General features: G+C 37.7%; 1 protein-coding gene across 3 annotated transcripts in view; it reads left to right on the top strand.

Moving 5' to 3' along the window:
• The window catches only part of ASXL3 (ASXL transcriptional regulator 3), a 163,491-nt gene that overhangs the window by 69,701 nt on the left and 66,589 nt on the right, over positions 1-27,201 (top strand). For 2 of the 3 annotated variants that reach the window (XM_067014949.1, XM_067014947.1), the window contains 3 exons: positions 12,849-12,970; positions 21,303-21,420; positions 22,384-22,503. In XM_067014949.1, the coding sequence (XP_066871050.1) occupies positions 12,849-12,970; positions 21,303-21,420; positions 22,384-22,503 (360 nt within the window). Of the gene's footprint in view, positions 1-12,848; positions 12,971-21,302; positions 21,421-22,383; positions 22,504-27,201 lie in introns of those variants that run through there. The other variant, XM_067014948.1, reaches the window with a different exon arrangement.

Below are 27,201 nucleotides of genomic sequence, written 5' to 3'. Positions count from 1 at the left end.
TGTTCTAGAGGAAATGAGTTGGAAGAATAGGTGATGTAAGAGTGGAATGTGTGAAATTGAGGTTAGGGTGATATGGGATGCATGTCTGAGATGAAAGAGGGAGGGTAGGTTGAAGGCTGTCATGAGTGGTTAGGCAGTGTGTGTACCCTCTTCAGAGTGACCTGACTGAAGTGACCATCAGTGACTGAAATTCAGCAGGACTTCCTTTGCCCAGCTTCGTGTCCTGGGATGGAGCAGGGTCTACCTGGAGGAAATGTTGCCTTCTCCTATTTGCACAAAGATGTTGTAAAGGCTGGTGGTGGCCCTGCCATGAAATATTAGAGAATCGTCTGTGTGGATATTGAAACAGACAATTATGATAGAACTAGCATTGAAAGGGTGTGACATTTAGGAACTAAAATCTTCTGAAAATGAAAGAGAGTAATCCAGGAGTTGGTAAATAATTAGTAAGGAGGAGCAGTCTGTTGATTCTGGAGGCATCTAAGGAGCAGGGAAGGAGAATAGAGTCCACTCGTCCCATTTCCAGGCCCAGGGGTACAAGATGCATGGAAAGGAAACAGGCTGCTACCTGAGAGTGTTCCAGGGGAAGTAGCGTCCATGGGAGAGAGCCAGGTTTTGTAGATCAAGATGCGAAGTGAGTGTTCAGAGAAAAAGATAGAGGTTAATCAGAGATTTTGCTAATGACTAATCCTGAATGTCAGAGGAAAGAGTGGGAGGGTTTTAGTGGCTGGGAAGGGGTCGGGGACAGGGTGAGAGCACTTAGCCAGTAATTAAACCAGAGCAGGGATAAGCAAACTCACCTAATTTGAAATGTGAATAGGTACTTCACCAAATAACACATACCCACACATCTCCAGCTAATGTGACCAAAACTAGATTTCCTGGCCTCTCCTTTGAAGTTGTATTAGGGAAATTGCTTTGAGGAATCACTGAAAGAATAGCAAATAGTTTATTTCCTTGAGTATTCCTTGACTTGCCCACTTTTACATCTTATTGCAAACCACAATTGCTTCTTATAGGACATAAATTGCTTCTTATATCCATGTGTATACCGTAGACTTCTGTGTATAGTCCATTAACCTAAGAATACATTTTCAAACCTAGATATTGAAAATATGTTGAGTGCTCACAATGCCTAGGCTCTGTGAGCTGTTTACAGGTAGATTGTTTAATCCTGACAACATTCCTGTGAGATATTCAATCTTCCTAGGCTCTGTTATTGTATTTTATTTAATTTTTCTATTTTTAATTTTTATTTTATTTTCTTTTTGACCAGTGAGGAAACGGACTTAGAGGTTAAATATTTCACCCAAGTGTCAAGCCCAGGTAGATGTGAGTGACACCAAAAGCCAGGCTCTGACCACTGACTCTGCCTGGGACTGTAGGCGACACTCTTAGCCAGGAGTCTTCGATGCAGTTTAGTTTTTCAACATTTGTGCAACTCTGTACTGATTATAAACTTGAGCTTATCTAAATGAAGGAGTGGGCTACCACATGATTTCTTACAAATCGATCATAAATACTATGAACCTGAACTGGTTTAGGTGATTTCCTTGCTTACTCTATTTCTAATACGTATTTGAACCAGCAGTTAGAATGGATATAATTTCCACACTTCGTACAGCTGTACAAATATACTTTGAAAATATAATTAGAGAGGGAAGGTGGGGATGTGTGGGGTTGCAGGGGCATGGGAGAAAGGGCAAGGCGAGAGGAGGAGGGGAAGGGAGGGGAGGGTCCCACCATCTGTTTTTGAAATCTTTATTCCCTTCTCCTTTTCCCGTTCCTCCTTTGGGATGAAAGGGTGAAAAGTATCAAGGTGAATAATAACTATGAATTGGTAGGATATGCTTGTGGCAGTCCAGAGAGTAAGCCTCTGCTAGCAGAGAGCTATTTCAAATTAACAAAGATTAGTTGACATTTGTTGCACCACTAAAGGGGAAACACAGTGAAGTATTTGAAAAGAAAGCACTTTACAAAAACTGATAACCAGAAAGAAATCTTGCAGCCTGATTCCAGTCAGTAACATTTGAGTCTTTAGGTAGAGTTAAGATAATAACAGTAATGTTTTTGTCCTCTTCTTTCAATCAGTTGGCCAGCAAAACAGATTCATTTTTAAATGAGAGGTGCTTTGCCAAGATAGTTTGTTTTAACGTTTTGTTGAAAATTTTTAGGGTGTGGGAAAAGTGATACATTATCAATTATAGAATTTACAAGACACAAAACTATAGTTGTGCATTATGTTTCTTTGACTCCTAAACAGTTTTTCAAGTTAATAAGAATTAGAGACTCAAGAAAGTAAACTCTTCACATTTTACAAGCTTAGCTCTAAAGATCGAAGAGTGATTTAGGTGAATCACTTGATATATCTTTGTTGACAAGCCATGACCATTTATGCCAATATAAGTATAGATCTATGTCACCCAAAGAAAATATGTAGAATTTTATGGGCTATTTTAGTCAGAGATTTATGGTTATGTTTGTGTCTGAGTTGTTTTCTGAACATAATACATTGGTATATCATGAGTTTGCTTACACATATTAAGTTGACTTACAGTGCATTGCTGGCTGCAGAAACCACACATATTTTATAAGAAATGACACACTCAGTAGATCGTTTTCACTTTCTTCCCCATCTATTTATAAATTGTTATTAATAGGAAAAAAAATGCGCTTCTCTTTTTGTGGCCCTGATATATTTCATGTTTAAAATCAAAAGCAACCATCCTATTCAGTCTTTTAAAATGAGGAAACTGGAGAATGTTCAATTTTCATCCATAGAGATCAAAAAAGGTTCTGCTTGTTATTAACCCTAATGGATTTCAGGGAGGAAGCAGCACTCTAGCTGGAGAATTAGTATTTTCAAAGTCTCTATTTAGGGAAAAAGATTATAGGGAACACATATCCTATGTTTTAGTCCTCAGATCCCAGGGTGAATAATGATTCCAACATTTGAAGAATTTTCTGTGGTCCTTTTCATTATTCCTTATGGCCAGTTTTATAAGCAGGTTTCTGATTGTATGATTCTTGGCAGGAGTCGTCTTAACTTAATGAAACATTATTCTGTTCACTCTTTGTTTGCATTGGCTCAGAGGCCACAGAGGGGTCTTTTTTCAAAAGTGAAAAGTGCTTTAAGATGGCCTGAAGTGTGTGCATAGGATCTCTTTTGAGACATCAATTACACACAGATGAGGAGCTTCCTGGAGGAAGTGAGAAGGGTACTAATAAAGGTTTTGGTGCCCTCAGGGAGTATTCACACTGACAGTTTATCAGTGGCAGTTTTATACGAGGGGAGAGAAAGGAAAATGAGGGGACCCTGGAGCTGTGAAGGGAGTGTTCAAGTAACTTTTGAAAATGTCGCCAAACTATTTGGTGTGTCTTTGCTCTCAGTGTTATATGTCTGGTCTTGCTGGAGGCTTTGCGGGAGCTTGTCTGCGACTGCTCCTGTGTGATTTTACATCCCATGACACATGAGCCTTCTTTGTGTTCACCATCCATTTCCACCTGACAGCCATTCCTGAGAATCTTGTAGGAGGGAAGGGAATTGTTTCAGTGCCTGTCAGGTCCCCTGATTTTCTTAGGTGAGGCTACTTTGTCTTGTAGCCAACGTCTGCGTTTTCGTTAACGGCTTTGTTGGCTCATACAGACACCTGTTCTACATTGGTGGGCCAGGGAAACTTAAGTATGTGAAAATGATGTTGTTTAAGTTACACATGGAAGAAAATAGAGGAAAAAGAATACTCTTCACAGGCAGAAATGATCATTGGCAGGATATAAAACTTCCTCTGCCCACTCTTTCTCATTCTTCTTTCTTTCATTCCAGCCCACAGCTTTCCCAGTTCAGAAGAAGCATGAGGGACTTCAGAAGTTCATGCAGGCCTAGATCCTCTCTCATGCCAGCATTTTACTTAAGCCAGTCAATTAAAGTAGATGTCATTCCAATAGTAAATGCCCAGAGGGATGGGAATCTCACAGACTCATTTATATTTGTCTCTGTGTTTTTGATAACCTTTATAGTCAAGAAATTTTTCCTTATGCTGAAATCTCTTGAGCTTTTAATTAAACCAATTTTCTCTTTTATTTCCCTCTGATGATGGAGAACAGCTGGGCATCATCTAGATATCACCCCCTTCATCTTAACTTCTCCAAATAACTTGTCCCAGGCCTTTCAAACATTACTTATAGATACTATTTTCCATTTCTTTTACCCATTAGGGACCTCTTGTTCTTACATATTTCTCCATGAACTATGAACTTTGTTCTTGTGTAAGTGGATTTTGGTCAATTTTAACAGCCCAGAGTCATGGAAGGAAAAAAAAAGTTTTCTTTTTAAGTGCAGATAAAGTGACCCATTTAAATGTACTTTCCCCTCTTTTCTTGTGCTAGGGGAGAAATATTTCATAATATAAAGACTGGAAATAGAGTATGGTCTCATGATAAAAGCAAACTCCCTCTCAAATAAAACCAAAATTAAAGGTACTGCCCCAATTACCTATCCTGACAAGGCAGATTTCTTTTTGACTGATATAGTTTGTGATTGGTATAGAGGAACAAAAGCATCCATGCTCTTAAAATGAAGTACTTTTTTCCATGATGCCAGATAATCCATTCTTTCGTTTTCTCTAAAGTGACAGTGTATAACCATTTCTCAAACAGTTAACCATGTGTTTATCTAACTCCCTTTCGTGTACACTGGAGTTATCTTTTATATGTTGAAGAATGAAGTAGTAGTGCCCATGAATGAAGCACTTATCCTTGACCTGTACCAACCTTTTAATGATATTCTTCCTGCATGCTTTTTTCTATTTCTCATTTTCTAGGTGGGTTCCTGTATTTCTGTGTAGATGTTTCAGGAACTTGCTGCAGCGTAGAAGATCCAGGTGTTGTGCGATATAAGAGAATAGCTTCTAATGTTTCCCCCCTCACAGCAGCTTACTGTGTTATTACTCTCCATAATTCTGAGAGGAATCTGTGTTGGTTCTCTGGTAGGAGCAATTAGGTGGTTAGAGGCTGGTACCTATCAGATATGCTTTTCCTATTAAATATTTTCATTTCTGGTTTGAGTTTCTCTTTTCTTGTCTGAGTTTAAAGGGATATTTTTATGGCTATCCAGAGGTACTAGTATAACTAAATTGCCCTGATGATAAATTCGGTGCTTGTTAAGAGGGATTCCTATACCTTCAGTTCCTCCTAGTTACCTGTGGAGATTCAGTGTCCTGTCCTGTGCAAACCAAAGTGTTTGTGAACCATTTGTGGACATTGCAATTAAATCATGATACATCCAGTTCCGGGATATCAGATGAGCATCATTTGTAGCATATGATATCAGCCACCCAAATCTTTAAGGTGTCCGGCATGATTACATCTTATGGAGCACGTTCTTACTGATACACATGGCTGGTATAATTATCATCTGATTCTTTATTCCTCCTGGTTTATTTTGCTCCCTTTTCTGTAGACCTCTTCTGAGTAAGAAGAGGACTTCATCGGCCGAGTGAAGCAGGCTGTAAAGTATAGTAATATTTTTAGTTATATTAGGTATATTTTATTCATAGAGAATGTTCAAGTATTATCTAATATCAGTACTTAAAATGTTTAGACACTGTCTCCCTTGAAAGTCTTCAGGGAAAATTGCTGTTTCCATTATTTTATTGCTATTGTTTCTCTATTTAATTGCTTGCCTCTCATATCCTTTGAATGTTTTCTTTTAATGCAGTAAGGAAAATTGTTTAAATCGAGTTACCTAAACCTATGTTGGAATAAGGACTGCTTTGAGAGAAGTGGTTCTCCTTAGTCTGGATCCAAAAAGGATTAAGGAATTGTCTTTTCTCTGAAAGAAATTGAGTCCTGGAAATATTTAGTTGGGGTCAAATGGGTTTGTCTGGTTGTCATTAAGTTACCTTTAACAGTTTTTGACATGTATTTTGTTGCTGTGTATGTCCAGCATATCTGATATGCACAATTTCAAATGTAAGTAGGATACATAAAACATATTACAATACAAACATAAGCTTTTTTGATTATTTGCTAATCTGGGGATACTTTTGAATTACCTGCTTATTGATTTTTCAAAACAAATTTTAGTTGTCACCACTAGGTCTTTGTAGACTTGGTTTTTCTCAGGCAGAATTAATAGTTCTATACCATTGTTTTTTGAAAAAAAAAGTATTTTTAAGAAACCTGTGGTGTCAAAGTCAGGTCTTAGGTCTTAGTCACTGTTTTTCCATGCATTTTATATAGTCCTTGGCATAAAGGTGCTCAATAAAAGTTTTACAATTGAATGAATGATTAATAAATAAACAATTAAGCCCCCTCTAAGACCCAGCCCTCTTTTAAAATGTGATTGAATTCTCACACTGTGCCACGATATTATCCCTAATATACTGTGTGCTCTTCGGTTTCAATTTTATTTATAAAATCTCTATTAAGCCTATAGTGTATGTCAGGATCATTTTGATAGAAAACTGTTTTTTGATTTGAGTGCATCTAGTTTGATTGTTCAGAAAATCGAAAGGAAGTGGTCAGAGGAAGAACTGATAGAAGTGAAGCTGGTCAAAGGATGCTCTTCTCCCTGCCTTCATTAGCCCTTTGAACCCCAGTTACCTTGAATAGCCAGTCACTTAGTGTGTAGTTTAATCGACATATAAAGATTAATATATTTGTTGCAGTGACTCTCTTATACCCAGATCCTGGGCTTTTCTGGTTCTGCCCCCCCCCCAGCTCCTGCCATTTCAAGTAAACATTGTGATTTCTAATTTTGACTTTTAAATGATACTTATTTCACCATGCAAAACCTCCAGACTGTGACTATTCCTCTTAAAATAAGGCAACGAGTAAGGATGGTAGACGGAAACGTATCCACGTTTAGTGGCAGGTCATACAACTTCCCAACTGACTTGCATAGGATGTTTTGTAGTTTGGTTTTCATACTTTCCCTAATGGACTGTAGGATAATTTTAAAAATTTAATGAAGTTTCTGTTTTCAAATTTTAAAAATTCATCTTTTATGTATACTTTTGCACAGTAAAAAACTATGCATTGCTGACCTCCCCGTTCATGAATTCTTGTTAAAAACGGTCATTGAAAGTTAACTTCAGAAACAGATACTTTAGATAAATTTAATGAAAATCAAATTGGACAGTTTAGTTTAATACACATTTATAGACCAATGGCTCTGTGCCTGTCTTGGCACAGAAGTCAGTCCCCGAGTTGCTGGGACTGTGGGTGGTAAGGCAGACACAAGCACCAGTATTGCAGGGGCTGTCATGGATTCATACACTAAGTTCCAAGGAAAGCGGGGGAGGAGTAAGGCAACATCGGAGACTGGGATAGGCTCAGTCAAAGCTAGGAAAGCTTTGGGGAAGCTGTTTGAGTTTGGTCTGTCGAGTTTGCTAGGCAGAAAGATGGAAGAGGGACGGTCAGAGCAAGTGGGACATACAGCAACTATCTGTGTTCAGGAAATGGCACAAGGTCTCAACTGACGGGATCAGAGAGTGGAGTTGGGAAGGCAACCAGATGTGAGACTAGAAATAAAGACAGAGTCAAGATTGCATTCGGCTTTCTCCCTTCTTTGTGTCTTGGGCTAAAGGTCAGAGCCCTCTTGTATACCTGTCAGTGGATTAGTACTTAGATTGGGGGGAATGTCGCCCATACCCTCTCTAGCGCTCAACTTAAAAAATATGAGCTCTAAGCCATATTTTCCAGTTCAATCACCTTGTCAGGTTGAATGGTGAATGAAAAAGAAGGGAGAGAGGGACAACTTGGGACTCTAAGTAAAGAGGCTGAAATCCAGTCTTGTTGGAACACAGTCAGCAGTTTCTCTAGCCTTCTAGGCTGTCTCATGATTACCTGTAATCCTCCGTCTCCCTATGGTCCCAGCCTTCTAAGCAGAATATTTTGGAGGAGGGGTTTGGGAATCTGAGGGTGAATGAGAGTAGAGGTAGATGAGCAACAGCTACTGAAAATCCCATTAACTGTTTGAATTAAAAACTAGCAGATTAGGGCTTCCCTGGTGGCGCAGTGGTTGAGAGTCCGCCTGCCGATGCAGGGGACACGGGCTCGTGCCCCGGTCCAGGAAGATCCCACATGCTGCGGAGCTGCTGGGCCCGTGAGCCATGGCCTCTGAGCCTGCGCGTCCAGAGCCTGTGCTCCGCAACGGGAGAGGCCACAGCAGTGAGAGGCCCGCTTACTGCAAAAAAAAAAAAAAAAAAAAAAAAAAAAAAAGAAAAAACCAAAACTAGCAGATTAGCTTTTAGCTATGCATTTGGCTTGCCTGGTTTGAGCAGGCAAGCAAAACGTAGACAGAAATAATATTTCTATACCTTTTAACACGTTTTCTCGTCTTCGGCTTGTCCAGCTATGAAAAGGGCAGGCAGTCTTGTGGGGTTTTCAGGTATAAAATCCTGGCATGCATTTTGTGATGGTGCCAGTGTACAGTTAGGAAAAAAAAGAAAAAAAACTTCTGTCCTGAATGCCAAGAAGATATCACTTTCTAAGCTGCAGGTCAGTGTTAGATATTTATTGGATAAAACATCTGTCCTAATTCTTCACTCTCCTGGCTCCTGTTGTAATTTCACATACAGAGGATTTCCCCTGGTCCTTTCTCGAACATTAATTTTTCTTTGGCTTGTATTTCAGAGGCCAAACTCAGCCCCTTAGATAAATATTCAGGCAACTGTTTAAAGTAATCCCTGTATTATTTATTTATCACATCTGTTAAGAAAGCTGCAAGGATAAAGTAAAAGTGAAAACTGTGTTTTGTCAGGATATGAATATGCAAGAATATGTTCAACTACCTCTCTAACTACGGCAGTTTTGAGAATCAGCCACCCTCATCAGATACATGGCAGAAGAATGAATAAAGTCACCTAGATGCTCATGTTTGGGGTCTATATTGTCAATGGGCGTGCACACAGACACACACAGACACACACAGACACACACATATGCAGGAACACTGTTTGGGGCCTATGGATGTATTACATTGTGTTGTCCTAATCATTTTTTTTTTTTTTTTCTGCGGTACGCGGGCCTCTCACTGTTGTGGCCTCTCCCGTTGTGGAGCACAGGCTCCGGATGCGCAGGCCCAGCGGCCATGGCTCACGGGCCAGCCGCTCCGCGGCATGTGGGATCTTCCCGGACCGGGGCGCGAACCCGTGTCCCCTGCATAGGCAGGCGGACTCTCAACCACTGCACCACCAGGGAAGCCCCCTAATCATTTTTATTCGTGAATTTTTTCCCTTTAAATAAGTTTTAGATCCAAAGGAACATTCATACATTTTATTTTCTATTACATTTACTTTCTTTGAAGTTCTATAATTATTTTATCAGAAATAAATAATTAGGGAATATGGTTTGACCCAGAGAAATAGGACCAACTTCAGAAAGAGGAATCGGGTATCGGGTAGGAAAATGACTCTGTAGTAAAGGAATTCTCATGATGCTTCACTTGGGTCTAGGCTGAAATGTGAATGTAAGATAGAGTAAAACAGAGTTGAGGTAAAGGAAATTGAATCACCTCAAGAGAAAACTTCACAGTATTCCTTGATGCTTGTTTCAGTTTTATTGTCCTGCCCTCCTACTGAAATTCTGGTAAAGTTGAACAGAATCTTTCTTTTGGAAACACTGTATGTAAATATATGTGAATCACTATTAACACAGTGCAGTAGTGAATTTAAACGACCATTCATCGTATACTGAAATAAGTATCACAATTCCCTGTGGTTTCGTAGGTAGGTCAGAAACAAATAGAGCAAGTCGTAACTTAGATATCTGTTATCCTCAGGAAGTGACAGCTGATTGTATACTGCTTATTGTAGCAGTCACAAAATATAAGACATAAAGCTTTGATTACATCTACACTGATTTGGTGTTTGTTGTTTTTTTGATCCTGCTGCATTGAAGTTTACCCTTGAAACACTTATGAATAAAATCATTTCCTAAGAAAATTAGTAAATTTGTTTCTATGTCCAGTAAGCAGAAGCATTCTCCTGTTTTCCACAAATTTCCTGAAACCCATGTACTGCATTTGGTTATCCTTTTTAACTACCATTAAGTTTGTATTTTTCTAGGTGCCAATACTAATTTAAGAATGTGAAAGTAGTGAAATGTATTTGCTAATGTGCACTTTACTTCTGGCTGGGCTTACATTCCATCCATTTAGGTCTGTTCATTTGGGATGATATATCCTGTCTGCCACCTTCCTCTCACCTCCCCCGTTTGTCACACTTCGTATCGACTCCAGAACATTGAAAAGGCCATCTATGTAATCAGTACAGAAATAAATTTATCTTTAGAATATAAACTGATGATTATTTCCAATATTTCTTGATAAGTAAGCTTTGACAAAGTGTTACAAATTAGTGATGATTCCAAGGAGAGAAGCCTAGAAGCCATAGTTTATGCAAGCAGTGTTATAAAATGTTTCTTTACTAGAACATTTAGACTGTTTTAAGCGAAAAATGTCATATTGTATTGAATAGAAAAAAGTTACCTGGTTTTAAACTCAAGGACTTCTCTCCCTATATCCCTGGGCAAATCCTTTTGCAGCTTCAACCTTAATGTTTCCTGGGCCAATCGCTCTCAGTTTTTTCTTGTCAGAGCTCAACATCTTGTTCCCTGTACCCTTACTAACTTCCCGTTTCAGGTCCTCCAACATGACGCAAGTAAATTAAACTTCCTTAGACATTAAATTTTTTGTATCAGTTCTTGGCCTTGAAGCCAAATATTCTAAGCAGAAGATTATGGACCTGGCCTTGGACCGCAGCTCTGCTGTTTCACTTGGCTGTGTGACCATGGGCAAGTTATTGACCCTTTCTGAGTTTTCTCTCTTCAATGTGAAGATGATACTTTTCCATCTCACAAGGGAGCTGTGAGGATGAAATGAGATCCCATATGTCCAGCACCTGGCATTAATAACTAACAATTATTTTATCTTCCAAAATGTGTTCATTTTGGCTTCCTGATTACTTTCTGTTATTAAAACAAAACGATTAACACTTTTTTCCAAGTTTGCTCTTTCATGGACCACATGTTCATTTCTAGGCAACATGAGCTTGAGTCCGTCTAAAGCAGTGCTCTCGACACTACCACGTGCATATGCCTCCATTTTTTTTAACTCTTATGATTTGTGCATTTTATTGTATTTATGTTTTGTATCAAAATATTTTAAATAAGCATTGAACTTTAGTTAGTAACATGGAGGCCAAAGTATTTGGTGGGAGGTGTATTGATCTTTTTTCTTTTTAGCATCTTTACTGGAGTATAATTGCTTTACAATGTTGTGTTAGTTTCTGCTGTATAACAAAGTGAATCAGATATATGCATACATATACCCCCATATCCCCTCCCTCTTGCATCTCCCTCCCCACCTCCCTATCCCAGCCCTCTAGGTGGTCACAAAGCACCCAGCTGATCTCCCTGTGCTATGCAGCTGCTTCCCACTAGCTATCTATTTTACATTTGGTAGTCTATATATGTCAGTGCTACTCTCTCACTTCGTCCCAACTTACCCTTCCCTATCCTTGTGTCCTCAAGTCTATTCTCTACGTCTGCATCTTTATTCCTGTCCTGCCCCTAGGTTCATCAGAACCATTTTTTTTTTAGATTCCAAATATATATATGTATTAGCATACGGTATTTGTTTTTCTCTTTCTGACTTACTTCACTCTGTATGACAGACTCTATGTCCATCCACCTCAATACAAATAGCTTAATTTCACTTCTTTTTATGGCTGAGTAATATTCCATCGTATATATGTGCACATCTTCTTTATCCATTCATCTATTGATGGACACTTAGGTTGCTTCCATGTCCTGGCTATTGTAAACAGTGCTGCAATGAACATTGTGGTACGTGACTCTTTTTGAATGATGGTTTTCTCAGGGTGTATGCCCAGTAGTGGGATTGTATATGCCTCCATTTTTGACTAGAATCATTTTTAACTCCTCCACCTTCCTTTAAAACTCAGATCAGAATCCTCCCAAGTTACTGTTCCTTGGAAAATTTTCTTGCATTAGTGTAAACCCTGGTGCCCTTAAGAAATCTTATTTTGAGATTTTACAGTATGTTCTCAAGCTATTTTCTTCCATCAAACTTCCCCTTGCCTCCTGTGTTTGACATATGCCTTCATTCTGCCACTAATCATAGTGCTTCCTCACTTTGATTTTCCAAATAAACTCCTTCTCCCAGCAAGTGCACAGAAAAGGCCTGCATCTACATTGCTGCCAAAGTGTGAAACCTGGTCTCCCAGGCGGAATGTCTGAGGAGGCCAGAAAGAAGCGTTGGAGCTCCAGCACAGGTGTCATAGAGCAGAAAGTGACGGTGGGCTTGACTTCCATAGACTAGGTGCTGTTTGCCTTGACCCATAGAAGAGGATACACACACCCCAGTAGACCATAGATTCTATAGAAGGAGGGCTGTTAAATAGAAGAATCATAGTACCTCTGAGGTTGGTAGATTGAAGACAATTTCATCAATGTAGATTCTTTCTTCAGAATGCCGTGCGTTGCCCAGCCTCCCTACTCAACTCCAGAAAGTACCTACTGACTCCCAACTCTTGAGACAGATACTGTGTTCTTTTTTATGTCTATACAATAGCCCAAAACAGAGAAATTATCATCAATTAGTGGGTAAGGAAACCGAGGCTTAGAGAAGTTCAGTGTAACCGTGGCCACACAATTATTAAATGATCCCTTCTTTTAAATCGAGATACTCTTCTTTTTACTGTGCTATTTTGCCTTATTTTAGGTATCCATTTTCAACTGGAGAAAAGCTCCAAGTGAGGTAATTACAGTGGCTATAAAAAAAGGAATTCAAATTAGTAATATTATTATCTCTCTGTTTCTAGTTTGTGCAAAGCAGGTAACTGATGAGGCATCTTCCATTCGAGATTCAAGCCTCCCTAACACAGCAGTGCAGAGCAAGTTAGTGTCTTCCTTTCAGCAACACACCAAAAAGGCTCTCAAGCAGGTAAGGTTACTGGCATTTCTTCTTTGTCCCTCAGTTCTACCTACTTAAGGTAATGGGAGTTATGCATAGAAAGTAAAATAAATAAGAACATAGTAATCAGAAAGCAACAGAGATGTCCTAGATTCAACTAATCCCTTAATATTCAATATGCTGATTTTAATCTATGCTAAAAACTAGGAGAGGCTTGGCTGAGACCTTTGATGTAAAATAGAAGAGGGAAAATGTGTTTGGAATCATATAGAATTAAGATTTTGTGTGTGTGTGTTTTATAGCAAATATATTGGGTTCATACATGCGTTGCATATTTTAAAAATAATGTCTCTGTTTATGGTCTTGTGTTTATCTGATAGTCGATGTCAATATAAATGTAATGTCTTTCTTATTATTGAAATGCATTGTTATAAATAAGAAAAATAGCAGTCGTGCCTTGCCTGTATGTAGGCTATCCATTAGTGCGCTTGGTGCTGAATAGAGGTCAACTTTGCAGTATCACCCCAACATTACGTAAGCAGTCTTGAGTTGTGTGTCCTTGTCCAGAGATGGTGCTGGGAAGTGTGGTTATACTGTTGGGCTCTGGGCTCAGACATAAACTATTACAACCCTTGCTACTGTGTGACTCTGGGTAAGCCACTTCTCTCCTCTGAATCTTAAACTCCTTCTCTAGAAGATGTAGAAAATAAAAGTACCCTTCACATGGGAATGATCCAAGAATTAAGTAAGGTGATACACTGAAAGCATGTGGTAGAGTGAATGGTCCATAATAATCACTCAATAAATGTTAGCTTCTGCTACCCACCCCAGAAACCCTGAATGTGCCCAGAAGAAAAGAAGGAGATGCTATGGTTAGAGGGGAACATTGCATGATTGTAATAGTAATAAGGCCAATAAATATAAAGCTTACATATTTAGTCCTGAATTCATGGTTTTCCCTTGTTTAACTGCTTTCCTCAGTTTTTATTTTCATCCTTCTGAGACAGCCACCTCCACTTCACCTCTTGCTGACCCTTACCAAGTCTAGGAATAGAGGTGTCATTCTAAGTGATATATTTATAGCAAGGAAGGAGAAACCATGTTTTAAAATAAAGTTTAAAATGTTTTTAAAGTCCCACCAGCCTGTAAAGCTACTTAATATTCACCTCCAATCCCCTAGACTTAGAATGTCTCCACCTACTCCTCTGTTACAAACAAGGAAACTTAAGAAAGAAACTTAATATTTTTGTAGTGAATTCTGTTACTTTTAAATTCTGTGTTAACTACTGAAATTGCAGTATTTCCTTTCATTGGTATTATATTTAGGGTAGTAACAGTGTTTCATCCTACAGAGGTCAAATACTCTTTCCTGAGCTTGCCATTTGTATCATTGCTCTTGAGAAATGTTACAGATGCCAGAGAACAAAATTGAATTCAGTGTTGAGATCCCTTTTTAACCAGTGAAATAAAGAATGTATGATGGTAGGGAAGCCTGGAAAAAGGCTGATTCAGGTGGCAAATAGGATGCAGGTACTAAAACACTAACCAGGATGGAACGAAAGATACAAAACTGGTTACTGGTAACTGGTGCATTTAAGAAACATAGATACAATCATAAATGAAATTCATACTTCTGAAAAGCAGTGATTTAGAAAATGTGTATACACTGTGAAATCTTCCTCCTTGTGAGTGTAAAGATTAACATTCACATCTCTGTATTGCCATGTCTCATTTTTTACTTTCTTCATTTTGGTTTCATATCCTTTGAACATTTTTTTTTTTTTTTTTTTTTTTTTTTTACAATTACTAAAACATTACACAGCTTTGAGTTAGTGGGTATTTTTGTTTGTTTATTTTGTTTTGTTGTAGAGCACATGTTCATGGGAAGTGCCACTTGCTTGATTAGGGTCTAAGCCTTGTTTTAAGAAACCTGCCCTATAAGCTTCTTAATGTCCTCAAAGAGCTATTTATTAATGTCTTAAAACTTCTTGTTGTATAACCAAGTAACAAATTAGTTACCCATACAGTATGGCACAATATATAACAGATATGCTAATGTTTGATTAATAATCTAATTCATACTGGAAATACATTTAGAAGAAAAGCTGTTCTTGCAGAATTTTGCCCAGATTCCCTGTAATTGCTGAGATTCTTAAGACAGCATTTCAAAAATTGACTGAACATGCAGCATTTTAAATTGTAGCAGCCTCAGCAGATCTGCAGCTTTCTTTTTGATAGTTGAATGGCTGTGACCATGTAGAATTCTTTGTAAGTGTATGTGCCATTATATATCCATATATATATATATTTTTTCCCATGGTTGTGAATACGTTTTGTGTGTACACATACAGGCACAAATCATAATCTCACCAATGTAGGGCCAGCCAAATAACCTAATAATAATTACATTAGCTGTCATTTATTTCTATGAATTCTAGACATTATTCTCTGCATTAACAGGCCCTATGACATTTAATCCTCATACAAGTCCTTTAAAATAATCCTTTAAAATATTTTTCAAATGAGGAAGCTACCGCCCAGAGGAACTTACACAAGATTGTCCAGTGAGTAAATCTTGGAGATGACATTTGAACCCAGAATCACAGTTTCAGGTTCTGCCTTCTTAACTAGTAGTTCCTTTTAGCATATGCTGTATAATAGGATAGATGGATTTTTGACATTATCCAAGGAAATCTACGTTCTTGAGTGTTTGTATAATGCAAGGGAAACATAGTCATTAAGAATATTATTTCCTGACACAGACTGCTTTTGTTCAGTATCGGCACATATTAAAGGGAGGTACTTGGATGTATTAGCTTTTACCATTTTACTAGAAGTATATTCTGAGTCAGTGGGGTTTTAGTAGTTCAACTATAGCTTGTCCAGCATAGATTATTAGAAAGAAGTAGGTGAAAAAAAAACAAAAACAAAACCCAGTAGCTTTATATGCATAAGTATAGTGAAGAAAAATAATTTAAAACAAACCTCATGCAGAATAAGCCAGACTTAATTTCCCAGCTCTGAAGCCTTCACCCCCACCCAGAGCATGATGCTGCAGAGAGTGGGTGCTTTAACTTTGCACTGCTGTTGACTGCAGTGTAATTACAGGCTGGACAATATGGAGGCGATAATGCCCCTTGGCTATTGCTGTAGAGTACTTTCATTGCTCCTAATATTTGGGTCCTTTTAACTTTCTAATCATCAAAACATTAGTTAATATATGTTGGGTGTAATTGCATGAATAACATGTTGTTATTTCAACAGTTATATTTCTGAATAGGATCTTCACGGTAAGCATATTCAGAAACCTCTGGAGAATAACAGATTGCTGATTATTACCTTGTTCCCTGTCTTCTTTCTGCCTTGGTATTTTAGCTTTAATGATCCTAAAAGGTGTGAAGTGATTAGATTTTGAATTTCTAGGAAGTATAATTAAGAAAGATTAAATTTGGGAAGTTTCTAAGCAGCAGAATCAAATACAAGGTTAAAAAAGGATGGGTTGAGGTCTGTTATGATGGGAGGTAACATGATGGAGAACAGAACCTTTCTGTGTTGTTCCTGTTGGTTTCTTTGACTTCCTGCATTATTTATTTAGGGTGGTAGAGTTTATTCATAAAGTTGGAGATCTTTTTCCTTCTTCATATCGCAAAACAGACATATTTCTGGTATTTTGCTTTCGCTTTATATGTTTGACCAATACTGTGAAATTCCAAAGGTTATGTTGCATGGTAGCAGTTTCTGGACGTGGGTGTTGACATTTAGCATTCTAGCAACAATGCACATTGTTGGTGCCTGACACAGCCAGCTGTTTCATATGTGTGTATTTCTCATTATTTTAGCATTCATGGCATGTGCTATTTTCCGATTTCTCAGTGAAGGGCTTACTGCATCCAGTGCATTCTTAAGTTACATTGTTGGTATTCTTTCTCTATGAAAACAAAGAATGTATTACTTGTTTATGCAAATTCCAAGTTAACATGAAGGCCTCTGGCTTTAGATTTTACTTTATTTTTCATTGGGTGGAAATGAGAATTCTTCCAGGTTTTTAGAGTTATCCCAAGCTTTCTGTTTACAAAATAAAATGTTTATCTAAAGGTTTTCTGTCTCTTTTTACAAGAGAATGTTGTGATACCTCTCTAGAGGAAAGCATGCTCACTCAGCATCTTTTGATTTTCACTTAAAGCCAGAATTGTAATTGTGTGATATGATCTTTACTTTCCTAGACTGGTTTAGCTCTGTTATGTTGGTTTCCTTAAATAAGTCAGTTTATTTCCAAGTGTAAGCCTGTAAATTTCTTTCATATTGAATGATACCTGAAAGTACTAAACTTGGCAAGTCCAATGTACTCTGTGTAGTTTGGGCATGAGGACATTATATGTCTGGGCAGCTTGAAAGACAAGCCTTGATCGTAGACTGCATTTACACTTGCCATCTGCTTGTTTATTTAGGTTTCGGTATTGCTTCTTTCTAGAATTGAAACTAGGATTTAAAGTTGTTCAATAAGATATTCCGTTAGCGTTCCATTGTATACCTAAGGGTTGAGTAGTTGGAGGTACTTCATTGATATCATCTTCCTAAAATGAATCTAGACTAATATAGTAAGACTTATTGTATAATATTAGTGTCAAAATAAAACCATGCTATAGATTGATCAACAGGGCCACCACTAGCTAATTAAAACCTTCGGTGTGGAATAGAGAAAGTCCTCCCATCCGCAAGTTGTCACAACAACAAATAAATCTCCCCTTTCAAGGTATCTTTATGCAGAGCAAATCTTCCATGACCATCAAAAGTGGCCTTCCTAATTGTATTTTCTTAAGCTATTACACAGATGAATATTTTCCAGGCTGGGATACCCAAACTTAGATAATTACAACATAAATTGCATTTAACCTCTGTTATATTTGTAGCATAAAATAGGAAGTTTTCTTGTTCTCTTGGAATTTTAGCTACAGCTCAGAGTTAAGGATAATGGGATACAGGAGTACCCTGTTGTGAAGCAGGGTGCTAGACACAGCCTCAGAGGATTTGCTGAAAGGAGGCCAGGTGGCCATTGACCATCCCCCCAAAGCCTATATGAAACATAGCTCTGTGATGTTCCTATTTAAAAAGCCTTACCAACATTGCTGTCTCTGTTTTACAGAGACATTTACCCAAGTAATTTACTCAGCATCACTCAGCTAGTTAGTTCTCTGATTCTACAGCCTCATACCTCACAGTCGCTAAGACAAGTCTGCATCAGCCCCTGCCCTGCTGCAAGTCAGCACAGTAGAAGAGGGATCTTTTAATACCTCTCTTGGGCCGTGGTCAGACTCATTTTTGGGGGGAGGTGAGGAACTTTGGGAATGGTGTTTAGCAGCTATCAAAAATTGATGCCCTCAGGCTGAATTTGGCTCAGAGACCTCTTTGTTTTGTGTGGCACATTGTTTAAAACAGGAAAACTCACCTAAAAATCCAGTTGTATTGCTTCTCTTGAGTTATTACTACCACCTCCAATGGGGTATATGCGTCCCACTCCTCAGCCTCCACCTTGTCATTATCTTACCCCAGCTAGTGTGGTCCCAAAATAATTGCACATTTTTCAAGAGATTGGGAGGAGGAGACCCGAAGCACGTGTGAGTGGCCCATGGGCACGTAGTTGCAGAAATATGGTTATCTAACCAAAACAAACAAACACTCAAACCATGAGCAGCTAGCCTCTTTATTTGCAGAATGCATGCCCTGGAGTGAGGAACTAGGAATCACTCTACTAGCTACCTGCCTTGTGGACATAACAAGTGCTAGAGTTCTCTGGTTTGGAGCCAGCCCAAACTATCCCAGACATCTCAGTTGAGTCAACATTGGTTTTTTCCCCTCCATCCACATTCTGATCTGCTTGGAGGGTATCCCCAGGGTCCACAGTCAAATAAATCCTGCTTTCTAGAAAGTGAATTGGAATCATCAAGATATCCTAAAATGGCTACAGATCTAGTAAATGCCATCAAGTTGCCCCTTCTCATAGCCGAACTCTGATACTCCTGAGTTTGTTTACTAGCCTGCGGGCTTTACTACTGTGACTGGCGTCATAGTAAAAGAAGGCGTCCCAAGTTTTGCTTATTTGACCCTAGAAATGTTATTGGGATAAAAAATAATGCTTGTTTTTCAGAAGTAAAGCAAAAAAAAAAAAAAAGTGTGTATTTTTAATACACTTAAAACAATCATTTAAATGATAGGCATAGTTTTTATCACTTACAGGCACATAGTGTTGCATTTCAGTATTTAAGAAAATGTTGTACCAAGAAATATTGTTCAAATTTCTGAGCAGGAAATACATATTCAGTAAAACATCATTGAGACCATAGAAATGAGGTCAATATTGACTAGCATTCCTTATCCCTACCTTGGCTCCAGCTTGGCTGTTTTCAAATTCAGAATAGCCATGGGTTTTTCTTCTTATTACGTTATGTATATCATGGTTTATTTCTGTCCAACTGCTAATTTTTCTATAATAGAGTCTTCTCTGCTCTAAAAATTGAGGACACAATTTTTGATACTTTAATAATTATTTACTACAAACACTGTATAAAGACATGTCACCTTTGACTTTATGATTCCAGCTTCTAAGCCTCTTGTTATATCATCTTTTTTCTTAATCAACATTTTCCAAAATACACCTCCCCACCGTGCCATAAAATGAATATTTTTAAAATGCCTGTTTTGATTGCCAAGGGAAAAGTTTGAAATCTATGATGTAAAGACTCCTAAAAACGAATCACTCTTTATATAGGTTTTAACTGTTTTGTGACGTCTTACATAGTGGGCAAAGATGGGCCTAATTGTAATTTCAGGCACTGCGTCGCCTCATTCTGTTTTATCATTGGATTGATAGGTTAATGTCTACACAGTGCTCGGAGTTCTCACACAAGGCTAGAGAGATTTATGCAATTATGTACACACCTTAATGAAAGAGTAAATGTCATAAATATTTTATAGCACACAAGCTCTCATTCAGAATACTATTGACAGCAAGCTAAAGGTGAGGAGGATGTCCTCTTATTCATTTTTGTATCTCCTCTCCGCCCACAGTGCCTAGTACTTTATAAAAGGTCAATAAATGTAAGAATTGAAGGGAAGATGTATCCTGTTATTATTAGCAACAGTATCATTTGTAAGCGATTTCCCAAGCCATTCACGTTCCCACGTGGTTTTAAACCTCATCTGAATATGTCTTTTCTCATTTAAGTGATATTTAATTTTTCACATCTGCAGTTATTTGATTGCTAAATCTTATGGTCAACGAGTTGGACATTCAGGTAAAAACCCTTTGCAGATAAAATGGTATTGTTTCTGTCAGCAAGGGGATATACAGTCAATGCAGTATTTCAGGAGACTGTGACAACTGTTGGTCAAAGGACATGAGTCAAGTAACTGAAATGTTATAAAATTGGTAGAAATTACACAGAAACAAGGAATTTAAAGGTTGGAGACGGTCTGTGGTCAGCCTTTTAACCTTTTGAGGAGTTTTAGTATTCCTGGAGCCCGTGAATTTAACGTCTCTTCAATTGTGTCTGCTTAAGACCCTTTTTATTACAGGTAATTTTCTGTGTAAAACGATCAGCCGGATAAGCTGTATTTCAAAACTTTCCAATGCCTTTTCAGTACGTTAGCATCACCGTGGTTGATTCATTTATGAAACACAAAGCACTCCCATTTGGAGCAGTTTATTCTCGTGTCGGTCTTCTTTTCCCTGGATTTGCCAGAATGCCGTCATGTTCGTGTTCTGAAGGTTAATGCCCAAAGTCAAGCAGACAGAAGCCAAGTGCTGCAAGGTTTCCAAGATTAGGACTGATTCCCTTCACAGAAATAAATGATTCCTGCCATGTTCAGTGATTTTTGGGCAGCGCTCCCCGCGGCTGAGTGAGTGCATCAATACTGTAGTCCTTACCTGCTGTACATACTGATGACACTCGGCGTTAACTTGATTGACTGAGCAGCCCACTGGAGAGGACGCACCTGCAAGAGAAGTGCAGACATATATTTTTATCCTGGTCTCGAAACATTTATTTTACATTTCTTTTCCTTGGGAGTCATGGTTTCAAATTCCATGGGCTCTCAAGCCACACTGCTCAGGTAGAACAAACCTTTACGTGCCTCTTTGTTTTCAGAATTCTACCGAAAATGGTCTCAGGTTTATACCCTTTGCCAAAGCCTGATTTTATGCTTTTGAGGGAGAATGACAGGAAGGTGACGCTTAAGAGTCCTGACAAATGAGTGACTCTGTGGAATTTAAGTCTCTTAAGAGGTTCTATCTAATGATGGGCAAATGATGAGAAATCATTTTTGGCTATATTTTTATGTTCTATTTTATTATCATGTTTTGTAGGCTTTGAGGCAGCAGCAGAAAAGAAGAAATGGAGTCTCAATGATGGTAAACAAGACTGTTCCTCGTGTTGTTTTGACACCATTAAAGGTGTCTGATGAGCAGTCAGATTCGCCTTCAGGTAAAGAGCTAAAATATTGTATGCTTGGCCAGTTTCTTCCCGGAGGAGGCTTTCTCACCAAGAGAGATGTCATGAATTGTCTCTGGAACTGAATAATATTTCCACTTGAGGTTTCATTGAATTTTTTTTATACCTTAGACTCTTTCAGTGATTCAAAAATAATAGGGTATTTCGCTCTGAAAAACAAAACAAAGCAAAAGCTTGCTCATCATCAAAGGACTTCATTTGCTAATGTCAATAGATGCAAGAAAATGTGTAGTACTGCTAGGTGGATTTTTTGTTGTTGCTTTGGCTTTTGTTTGAATGTTGAACTTTAATGGTGGACCCCATGCTGATGTGTAATGCCATCAAAAGCCGTTCTTCTTCCGTGAGTGTGAATTTGTTTTTCCGTCCTCTGCTGCAAAATCAGGAATCCTTTATTAGTTTTTGTGTTCTGGCAGCATTCTTCTCACCTCAGTGCAGCCCTGACCGTTTCTTCTAATTTACCTCTGTCACTTTATCAGCTATATACCATTCTATGTATTATAGAGTGATGTTTGTGTTTTCTCTTCCTGCTTCAATATAAAGTTATTAATAAAGGCATGATCTCTCCCTCTCTCGAAGCCTCCCTTCCTCCTTCATCTTTCTGTCTCGGACTTGCATTGTCTCCAAGTGGCATAGTATTGTTGAAGCTTATTCCTGTATTTTCACAAAAGATCTGAGTGCTTCTTTGAAAAGCTATCAGATCAGTGAACGTGTCTTTGACTCCACTATCAGGCCATCTGTTCATGCTTTTTGTTCTGTTTGATTGATTTATTGGGCTTTTCTCTTTATATACAGTAGAGGAATCAGATTGTGGCCAAAGGTAGTGTATTAACTCTTAGCAAAGGAGATAATATCTATGGTTTGTAAAACAATTTGAGATTTTTCTTTTCAAGGACAGCAAGAGGAAGATAATGACATAATAACTATTTCCTTTTTTAGGATCCGAATCTAAAAATGGTGAAGCAGACAGTTCAGATAAAGAAATGAAACATGGGCAAAAATCCCCCACTGGAAAACAAACGAGTCAGCACTTAAAACGTTTAAAAAAGTCTGGTTTAGGTGAGTGTTCAATATACTATAACATTTCACATTTTAGATATTTAAATCTTGTTGAAGAAAATTATGGGGACTTTTTTCTTTAATAGTTAAGGAAATTTTTAAATCTTCCCAATTTATCTAAACCAAAAAGGGTGCTAAAGAAGGCAACATATTACAATGGAATGATTTTAAGCATGTTGCTAAATTTGTGAATGATACTATTGGATGAAGCAGAGGCTAAAGATAAGAGGTTTAAAATGATCTACGTATTCAAGTAATTATCTGCCAAGTCATAATTCTGTCTAACATGCAGTGTTTTGCTCCTGCAACTGGGTTTCACTATATCGGAATACATTGTATTGGGGAGAAAATGCAACTTTTATAGTGTTCATTGAACTGAAGAGTACACTGTCATTAGGGTCTGCTGCAGTAAAACTGCTCTGCCTTGCTTTTCATCTTATGCTGTTTGAAATATTCGATAGTGCTTGTCTGAAAAACAGTGTACAATTGCCAAGAAGTGTGGCAGACACAGTTACTGGGTCTTGCAAGTCAGTACCAGGTTTTCTTTTGAAGATTTCCCTCCTGATAACTTTTCATCAGGAACTCAACAGCAGCATTCGGGGGAAAAAGGAATATGGGAACTAAAAAGAGGAAAATAAACGTATCCTAGGCTGAACATTAAAATTCTAGACCAAACCTGCCTTGTTGGATGTCTGGACCTAATGGCTTCATTTCTCTCTCTCAGTTATTTCACCTCTGAGTTAGGGTAATGATGATGATCTAGATCATTGTAACATTTTGTAAAATGGTGAGTAGAAAGTATAAATTTATTGACCTGAACTTTATTATTCGTTCTGCCACTTATTTTCTTGGCAACTGAGGGTAATTCTTATTTGCAGATTTATCTGTTTGTAAAATCAAGCAAGATTTTAACCCATTTATTTATTTATTGAGTAAAGATTTATTGAGTGCCTACTATATACCAGGATTTTGTTAAATTCTGGGAACATATTTTCAGTAAAGTCTCTGAATGGGGTTTAGATAGCCTTATGTAAGAGATCTTTGGGAAAGCAGAATTTATGTTTGTTTTAAATTCTTTAAACACAGCATAATTATCTTTTTCATTGTTTCCAAGGTTAAATCATTTTATACTTATTGTCTAGCCCAAAACGTATGTGTTAGTTTATAAACACCTGCATATATACCGACATGTTTTTTCCTAGTCTTTTTGAGTTTTCTAAGTTAAGTACTTTGAGTAGCTTCTGAAGCTGGAAACTGTAATGAGAGAGTGATATGTAAAGAAAGTACTAAAAAAAGAAGCCCCCTCCAAATATCATGTTATGTTACCCTAAGTAATTTAAAAGTCAGAGATCTTCAGTTAAAAACAGTCTGCTACCAACCTCAGGAAAGTCAATGCCATATTATGAGTTTAAGATAATTCAAGACATGGGGACCTCTTCATTTCTTTACTTAGCTGCCTTCAGGGCTGGGGTTCAACAAGGCTTGTACTCTTGTCAGGATCCTGTCAGGTGCTCAGGTCTTCAATCAGGATCTCTTGTTCTAATTGTTGTAACCTAGGAATCCTGCACGCCGCTTAACATCTTACATGTTAACAATCATACAGTAAAGGTTAACAATCATACAGTAAAGGTTTTTCAGCTAATTTGTTAGCAAATTTCAAAGGCGATAAAGGAGACCACCATGTTCTTTTTAACCTGCTTTTTTCTTTTAGACTACTAAGTAGTAGAAATAATGAAGCTACTTTAATGAAGGAATGGAAAACTACCCGTATTTAATGTAGTGGTCTTGGTGCTTTGACATATTATCTCATTTACTTCAATTATGTACAGTAGAATTATTTTTATTTTACAGCTGAGGAAATGGAGGCCCAGAGGGTTAAGAGAGTTGTCCATAATGACACAGCTATTACAAGCCAGGGCACAGCTAGCTCCAAAGTCCAAACCATTATCTTGGAATATGTTCTGAACGTCTGTAATCATCCAGCCTATGTTGTAGACCTGTGGGCACCACTGAGGAGTAACATAGCATCTATGACGTGATGAGCCTGCCACGGGTGTTAAAATGCAGGTACACTAGTGACACATAGAAGGAGAGCTAGCAACTAAAAGATTTCCTGGCTGATCCTGTAAAATCAGAGGAAGGTGGGATTTAAGGTCAAAAGTAACCTGAAGGTGATTACTAGGAAGGAACGCTGACTGACTGAGTAATCCAACGAGCAGCTGAGTACAAGGGCTTATTTTGTGCAAATGAAGTTGGTAGTACTTATTAAGCCTCCAATATATGCCCAGCACCATACAATGAAAAGTGAAAACATGCAAAAGGAAAGAACGGGCCTTAAAGGTAACCATCTCCAGATAGAATCCCATGTGTCTTCTAGAAAGTAATGTTTCTGATGTTCTGTGACCTTAGGAATCTTACAGAGTAAAGGATTCTCTGTTCTGTGCAGCAGTTTAGAATCATAACTAAAATGTAAGTTCCTTGAATTAGGGGTCATTTACTTACACCAGTTTTTAATTATGCTTCTTCCTACCCAATCACACAGTAGGAGTTTAAAAATTACTTACTAAACAAATCCAAGCTTCTAGTGGATATCTCTGAGGGGTTTTTAATAAATGTCCTCGCTGAGCTCAACTTCTGGGATTCATTCCAATATATTTTATTTGGTTTAATCTTTTTGTAGTGAAGAATTACAACTTTGCTGGTTTCATAAAATGTTACATACTTTTGAAATAAATTAATGCAGGAAAATAAAAATAAATTTGAATAGTAACTCTAAATACTATCATCAAAAATAACTTTCCCCAGTGTTTTATAAATATTATTTGACATCTCCTAATGTGTAGCCATAGTCAGGGGTCATCTTAGAAAAATTGAATTATATCATTTTAATTAAAAGTACTAAATTTAATTAAGTTTAGCCTGAATAATAAAAAAGAATGGAAGTAAAACCAAAAACAAAATTGCTAAACATTGCCACGAGATATATTCATATCTAAAAGTTCTCTCCAAAGATACTAAAAAATATTAAAAACTGAAATAGGAGTGATGAACTTTTTAACTACTCAAGCTTTGGACAATATATCATAAAGGATAGGGAGATAATTATAGTCCCTCTTAACTCCATGCTTTTGTTATATTATTTTTTAAACATCAAGATTGTTAACATTTAATAATCTTTTTTTTTTTTTTTTTTAACCATAATCCCCATAGTTCACTAACCCCCGGTACTATACGGTAGTGGATTCAGTGCTCCCTGGTAGACTATTTACACAATTTCTTCATTTGTAAAGGACACTTGGATTTATGTCGTAGATGATTAGATTTTGCCCTCTGATAATTTTTTTTCCTTAGACTTTACTCTTTGAAAGCCTATTTTTCTTCTCTGAGCTCTTTCAGAATCCATTCGTCTCTAATTTCTTTGAGACAACGAAGAACTCCCGTTTTGAACTCTTTCTGTATTTCTTTGGGCAGTTTCTCTTGCAACCAAAGGCCTTGGTCTGCCTCTTTCATGTGCTCCTTCCCTCTGTGTGAGTGTATGTGAGTGAATCTTGTGTGCACATTTTATGCACAAATCCTGTGTGGCTTCCCTTCTGGGAAATAGGAGGCTTTAAGCCAGCAAGGTCTCCAAAGTCTGCAGCCTTTACTCAGATTGGGTGCTCTTCGACTCCCCTTGGTCAAAATAATAATTTCCCTGATCCTGATCAGACACTTTCCCATGATTTTTATTATGACTACAAAGTGTCATCTTCTATAGCACAGACACTTATTGTGGCAATTTGGCAATTGTTTCTTCTCTGCTTCCCCAGACCTCAGCTACTTTATACTCTCTAGTGTCCAGGAATTAAGACACTAAAATAACTACCTCTTTTCTTCCTCTGCTTAGTGTAGGGAGAGGAGGTACCAGCTTTAATGAGATAAGACAATCAGATATAATGAGCTTGTTCTTAAGCCAAATAAGAGTAAGTATGTAAGGATAATTAAAATGGAATTAAGCATCCAATGTGGCAACAAATTTAGCAGTAAGTTGTCTGCTCTGTCTTTGTTCCAAAATTATAAACCATATTTTTGCTTAGATGGACATCTTTGAAATAGATCTTCTTTTGGCTTTGTCATGAAACATTTAGAGAGGCACATAGTCTTTTTTTATCCCCTGATACCCTTCAATATTTTGAACCATACCAAATAGTAACCAACAGCATAAGTTCTACTTCTCACGTTGTCCATAATACATGTTTCTAAAATTTTATGGTTTTCTCATTTCCCCAGTACTCCTTCCCAAAGTTACTCTTGGCGAATGACCTCAACTCCCTCGTATGGAGAGTATTTCGGCCATACATAAGCATTAAGCAAATTCCTTTCCTGTATTTTCAGCATTTCTGTCTCTAGGTTTTGCCTTTGCCCTCTCTGCTGAGAAAATAAGCTTCTTCCTAATTCTTCTCTTCTTGTAGTCTATTTTATTTCCCTGTGAAATACTTGAAACATATAGAAAAATACAGATGCTAATAAAACATACATCTATATACCTGTCACCTTGACTTCATTCCTAACAAATGTTAGGAGTTTGTTGGGCAAAAAACATAGATAAAATTTTTGTACTGTTTTGTGTTTATAAGTGAGATTGGCCAACAGATTTTCTCTCTCATATTGTCTTTGTTTGTCCTTATTTTGGAATAAAAGTTATATTAACTTCATAAAGTG

Source organism: Kogia breviceps, chromosome 15 (assembly GCF_026419965.1).
Source record: "Kogia breviceps isolate mKogBre1 chromosome 15, mKogBre1 haplotype 1, whole genome shotgun sequence".
Classification (NCBI taxonomy): Eukaryota; Metazoa; Chordata; class Mammalia; order Artiodactyla; family Physeteridae; genus Kogia; species Kogia breviceps.
Note: the sequence above shows the minus strand (reverse complement) of the source record. Positions and strands in the feature narration are given on the sequence as shown.